The sequence below is a fragment of the Colletotrichum orchidophilum genome (genome assembly GCF_001831195.1).
Source record: "Colletotrichum orchidophilum strain IMI 309357 chromosome Unknown Scaffold_299.1, whole genome shotgun sequence".
NCBI classification, from domain to species: Eukaryota; Fungi; Ascomycota; class Sordariomycetes; order Glomerellales; family Glomerellaceae; genus Colletotrichum; species Colletotrichum orchidophilum.
Genome location: NW_019173255.1, coordinates 1 through 6,560, shown reverse-complemented (window position 1 = coordinate 6,560; position 6,560 = coordinate 1). Strand labels below are relative to the sequence as shown.

General features: G+C 23.0%; 3 protein-coding genes across 3 annotated transcripts; 1 reads left to right on the top strand and 2 right to left on the bottom strand.

Moving 5' to 3' along the window:
* Positions 1 to 3,637: 3,637 nt before the first annotated feature.
* On the bottom strand, positions 3,638 to 3,841 carry CORC01_14455 (uncharacterized protein; the record flags this gene model as incomplete). The annotated part of the gene is made up of 1 exon (XM_022626066.1): positions 3,638 to 3,841. A coding segment is annotated over one exon (204 nt), but the record flags the coding sequence as incomplete, so codon positions are not given.
* A 453-nt stretch (positions 3,842 to 4,294) lies between these two features.
* Positions 4,295 to 4,444, bottom strand: CORC01_14454 (uncharacterized protein; the record flags this gene model as incomplete). The annotated part of the gene is made up of 1 exon (XM_022626065.1): positions 4,295 to 4,444. A coding segment is annotated over one exon (150 nt), but the record flags the coding sequence as incomplete, so codon positions are not given.
* Positions 4,445 to 5,900: 1,456 nt separating this feature from the next.
* Positions 5,901 to 6,487, top strand: CORC01_14453 (FluG domain-containing protein; the record flags this gene model as incomplete). The annotated part of the gene is made up of 2 exons (XM_022626064.1): positions 5,901 to 6,136; positions 6,193 to 6,487. The coding sequence occupies 2 exons, from the start codon at positions 5,901 to 5,903 to the stop codon at positions 6,485 to 6,487; spliced, it is 531 nt and encodes a 176-aa protein (XP_022467425.1).
* Positions 6,488 to 6,560: the final 73 nt, after the last annotated feature.

The following is a 6,560-nucleotide window of genomic DNA, read 5'->3' as shown; positions in this document are numbered from 1 at the left end:
CGCCGTAGCTAAACCCGGTCCTATAACTCTTATAAATTAAATATTATTGTTATACTTGTCTCTTATATAAATAACACCAATAATATATAAGCACACTCTCAACTCACTACCAAACTTAAGTCAAACAAAAAAACAACAAAATACAAAAAAACTAATAACAATATTAATTCAATTTTTTTTAATAAAAAATAAAAATTAACATAATATAAATAATTATAAAATATAATAAAAAACCCATTAAAAAAAATTATTAATCTAAACGTTATTTTTAACCCTTATTATAATAAAAATTAAATATTTAAACATAAGGTTATAATATATAAAAAATAGGAAATATTAAAAGTTAAATTTATTTATTTTAATTAAAACGATTACTGTTATAAAAAGAGTATATATAATATTTTTTTATAATTACTTAGTAATTTAATTACGTATTAAAACGACCTTATATATATAAATAAGCTCGTTATATCTTTTTATTTAAAAAGGATAATAATAAAAATATATTTATTATAATATTTATTTTGCTATTCGTTTTACTTTTTTATATTATTTTTTTGTATTATTTTTTAATCGTATTATTTTTTATGATTAATACGCCTAGCCCGTATATTTACCCGGCTAGCTTATAGTCTTACCCTTTTTATTAGAGGTGCCTTTTATTAAAAAAATTATATTAATAGCGAAGTCGGCTTTAAAAAAACTTAATTTTATAGCTTTTTAATTATAGCGGATTAATCGATAATTATACCGATATTTTCTATTTAATTAAAGAGAAAATAGATTTTAAATTAGCTTTTAAACTATAAAAAAAAGGGATTATTATTATAGAGGGTAAGCCCTACGAGGCCTTAGATATCATTAAAATAAAAACTTTATAAAATCGAAGCGTGTATCGTTTTATTTTATACGATTTAAATAAGCACGTTAATTTACGGATCTTTAAATTACGTATAGTTCAAGAGATTAAAAATAAAAAAACTAACGCACCATATAAGAAATCTCGTTACGTAATCTAAGGATATAACGACGTTAAAAAAGTAGAATTACTTATATAATTACCAACGGTTTAAAAAAATAGCTAACGGTTAATATTAATTTTAATCCTTTCCCTTATTAAAAACGGATATTACGTATAGAATATAGATATTACGTAAGCGTATACGTAATCCGTTACTAGTTTAACATAAAAGATCCTTACTTACCTTTTAAAAAAGATAATTAATAAATATTTAAAAAATATAATTATCGAAGTGCTTAAACTATTATATAGGCTAATAGAATCGAGAACTTATTAATAGGCGACCTATTACGATTTCTATATTAAATAGCTAAATATAATTATATTAATTTACGATTTATATTTATTAATTTTTAATTATTTAAAAAGACTTTATAAAATCGTTAATATATAAATTAACGATACGTTAAGTATATTTAACATCGAATTTATATAAAAAGAAAATAAAAAATTTAAAAAGGCCGGATTTATTATTAAACTAAAAGAGATCTTTACTATTAACTATTTATTAATATTTAATAGCGGGATCTTTATAATTAAGGGTAATACTATTGCTTTTTATTAAAAAAGGTAAAAAAAAAAAATTACTTTTGTTAATTTTATATTATATAATCGGTAAAAGAGATATTAAGTAAAATAAATAAAAAGATCGTATATTATTAATATCTATTAATTAAAAATAACGTTTAATATCATAAAAATAATATAAGCTATAAATTTAATTAAAAAAGACGTTACCGTATTAAATAAATAGTTAAGTTAATAAATAATAAACCTAAATTATAAGCTAACTTATTATTTATTAAATTTAGCCTTTACTAAGCTTTACGTTTTTATTAACAAATCGTTTATAAATAATATAAATTTAACTTTTTAATTTAAATATATTATTATTTTAGTAAATAAGGTTATAAAAGATGATTAATTTATAATTTATAATAATATTATTTACTATTTATCGGTTAAAAATAAAAGAGTAATTAAAAGCGTTTTAATTTTAAAAGTTTATAAAATAATTAACGATATCGATTTCGCTTACGCGATCTTTATTATGTTTAAACGGATTATAAATTAATTAACCTTACTTATAATATTAACGATCGTTTATATAAATTCTTATTTATTATATAAATACTTTATTAAATTAAGTATTATTAAAAAAAAGAGGTTAATAATAAATATTATAGCTTTATAATAATTATATAAGCGACGTAAAATTTTTAAAATCCGTTAAATTATTACGGCTAACTAATCGTAATAAGGTTTATATTAATAGAAATCGAGGCTATAATATTTATAAATAGTAGTCGTCGTAGGAATAGCTTTAATAAAGCTATTATTTATAAATTATAAAATAAATAAGGCTTCGATAATTAATCGTAGTTTTATTAAGTAAATTCTTAATAAAGGTAATTAAAAGCGATTATTAAATTTAATATAAAAATTAATTATTAAAAAAGCTATAGAAATCTATCCTCGAGCTTAGCTTAAGCTATCTTATATATAAATCCTAATTATAAATATATTTTTTATAATATCTTATTTATTATTATTTAATTATTTATTAAACGATTATCCGTTTTATATTTTTATAATCGTCCGTTTTATTTATTTATAAGCGTTCGTTTTTTATTTTATTATATAATTATAATTATATAACTTATTTATAGTTTTTTTGTTTTAAAAAGAGCCGTTTAGGTTTTTATTATTATATATATAATATAATAGCCGCCGTAGGTCCTATAAGGTAAGGCCTTAGTTTAATAATACGTATTAAGTCGTAATATTAGCTCCTCCCCTCGAAGGTCTAGTCCCTAGGCTTATAAATAAATTATTCGTTCCTAAGTTAAAGAATTATTAAATATTTTTATTAAAATATATTAATATTATATTAAATTAAATTAAAAAATCGAAATCGTAAATAATTATATTTTATCACTATTTATTACGTATTATTCATTTTTTTAATAAAAATATAAAAATAATACCGTATTTAAATTATCGTTTTTAAAGTATTTATTATTTAGTTTTTTTTAATTTTAATATTTATAAAATATACTATTATTTAAGTATTTCGTACGATACTTTTATTAATATTATTTATATTTATAAGTTCTTTATAAATAGTTTTTTATAAGTCCTAATTAATAAATATAATAAATTATTTAATAATAAAATCCGATCGTTTTAATTATAAAAAGTAAATAAAAAAGTCGCGGTTTTAAAAAAAAACTATAAAACTATAAAAAAAAGTTAAGGCTTATTAAAAGGTTTAAATTAAATTAAATAAATCATTATTTAAATTAAAACGCCTTCGTTTTTAAAAACAAATAATATTTAAAAAAAATCGTATTATATTAAAAAAATTTCTTAAGGATACCGGGAGTATTTCTTTAATAGCTTAGGAGGCGTAAGTTAATAATATTTTTAATATTATCGATTAGGACGCCGTAATAATTAAAAATTCTAAATTTAAATTTAATTTTAATATTTTTTAAAAAGCTATTAAGAGTTTTAAAAGTTTATAACGGGTTCTTATATATTATCTTCGTATTTATAATTTTTTTATTTAATAAAATACTTTTTACGTTTTTTTTTAGTTTAATAATCGATAACTTATTCGATTTTGTATTTTAATTTATTAAATTCGACGATAATACGATTTTTAGTATATAAGCTTTTAAATATTAATTTTAAAAGTAAAATATAAAAAACCGAGTAATATCGTATCGTATTTAAGAGTTTTAATTTAAAATTAATTAATAAAACTTTTTTAATAATTTTAAAAGGTTTAAGTTTTTTATAATTTAATTTATCGCTTAGTCGTTTTATTTTAATATTATAATAAAAGAGATATATATTATTATTTTTTTTAAAATTAGTTTATTAATTTTTAATTTATTAACGTATTTTTTTATATACTATTATATAAACTTAAAGTTTAAAAAGGCTTTTTTTTAAATTTTTTTAAATTTATTTACGTTTACCACGGCTTTTATAACTTATAATCTTTTATATACTTTTTTATATATAATTAAACAAAATCCGTAGTTAAGATAAAAAAAAGATTCTTTTATACTTTTACTAACTACGTTATTATATATAAACTAGGTTATTAATAATAATATTACTTAATTATTTTAATCGTAATTTATATAATAGCGGAGGTATATTTTAAAAATCTAATTAAATTTTTTTCGTTTATTTATTAATTTATAAATAAAAAAAGGTCGATAATTTATAATTTATACCGAGCTATAAAATTAAAAAATTTTAAAACTTAGCAGTAAATAATTTATTTTTATTAAATACTATTTTTTTAAGTAAACCGTAATTAATAATAATTATTTTAAAGAAAGTATATATTAATTCTTTAATATTATTTATTTTTTTATATAATATAAAATAGGTAAATTTAATAAGTCGGTCGACGATAACTAAAATACTATCGTATTATATATTTATTAATAGCTTTTTAGATTTTAATAATTTAATAATAAAGTCTTAAGAGATTAAGTATTATGCCTCTAAGGGCACTAATAATAGTTATAATTCTTTATAAAGCTTATAAAAGTTATTTTTATTTTTCTTATAGATATTATAATTTTTAATAGCCTTAACGATTTTTATTTTTATAACGGTTTTATTATAATATTAATAAATCCGTTTTTATATTTTTATAATACTTTAATAACCGTATATTTAAATATTATAAACTTCTATAATAAATTTAAAAATTATTTTTTTAAACGGGCTAATATTAACTTTTTTAATTATTATAAAGAGTTTTATAATAAATATAAATTTACCGTTATCGTCGTATTTAAAAATTATTTATATTTCCTTAAGGACCGTGATTTTATAATTAAGTCGTTTATTAAGAGTATTTATTTTACTATTTTTTAAACCTTTTTAATAAATAATTTGAAAATTAAATTTAAATAAGAATTCGCTTTATTTAATTTATCGTTTATTTAAATTTTTATTTATTATAAAATTTATAAAGTTTTTATAATTTATATAAATAATAATTTTATATTTAATATTTAAAAATTATAGTCTTTATTTTTTAAAAACTTCGATTATAACTATTAATTTTTTATTATAAATTTATTAATTTAATTCTATTTTATAAAATATTTTAAAATAAAATATATAAAAGTAAAATACTTTTTATTAATCTTATTATTTTAAAAAAGTTTTTATAATAAAATCTAAAATATCGATCTCGATTTTAAATAGTTTCTTTAAGTCTAAAATTATAATTATTAATTCTAAAATAACTAAATCCTTAACTTTATTAAAAGCTTTTTCATATTTTTTATTTTAAATAAAAATTATATCTTTTTTTATTAAATTATTAAAAAGTCTAATAATATTAACATAATTTTTAAAAAATCGTTAATAAAAATTAACGAATTTTAAAAATAATTATACTCTTAAAAGCGAGAAGTCGCTGCTAGGGCCGCCCAATCCGGTGGGAAGTGCCGCCGTTTTACGCGGCACAAGCAGCGAGAGGGAACTGAGCGATGGGCGGACACTGCCAGGTATTAAATACTTCGTCCTGCTGCCTCCAACGCCTGCAACCTGGTCATGGCAGTGCGCCCCACCCTGCTATTTTGGTCCAAGCGCCTGCCATGTCCTTCTACCCTGCCCGTTGGTCATGCCAGCACCGGTTTGCTGTTGCCAACTCCCTCGCCTTCTGGCATCCGTTGGAGCGGTTTCTGGCTGCTCAGGTTGCTGAGGTTCTGCTTGACGAAATGGCGCCGCCCGACATAAAGAGCGGCATCGTGCCTGCCGTCTTCTGTCGTCTTCTTTCGCCTCAGCACACGCTCACGACCCCTCTTCTGCCGCTGCGACGAGCGACAATCTCCCAGCCATGGCCCAGCGGATGCTCCCCGATTGTCGCCCTCGACAAACAAAAGCAACCGTAGACTTTTTGAAGCGGTTTACCGACCAAGAAGCACAACGTCGGATCGCGAACCAGCCGAAGCCGTTCTCGGCTGAGGAGCATGCCGACCTGCGCAAGCAGCTTAAGAGCGTCAACTTCATCAAGCCGAGATATGCAGACGAAACCGAGATCAATATCGCGGTCGTATGCAGGAAATGGAAACGGTTCGCTGCGAGAGCCCCAGGCTTGTTTTCTTGTTGACTGAACTCTATCACAACAGTTACTGTCAAGAGCAGAAGCTCGGTGAGTGGCAAGCGGCCTTGGAAAACGTAACTCGCGAGACAATGATGAGCTTCTTTCTCCGGATCAGCGAGTGGTCGATAGGGAAAATCAAATCATGGGGTACGACGCAGGTATATATCCGGCAGTTTCAGCAGCTATACACCACCGTCGCCGGTCGCTACATGGACAGGAATGATGCGAAAGAGCTCTACAAGGTATCTACCAATTGCGGCAGTCGACAGTTCCACAATGATGCTGACATGGGCTGGGCTAGTTCCACCACACGATCCTGATTCCCCGCTTCGGATACCGGGCACCTAACATCAACGGGAAGCCAGTCCTCGGAGCCGATAACCTGCTGGCCAT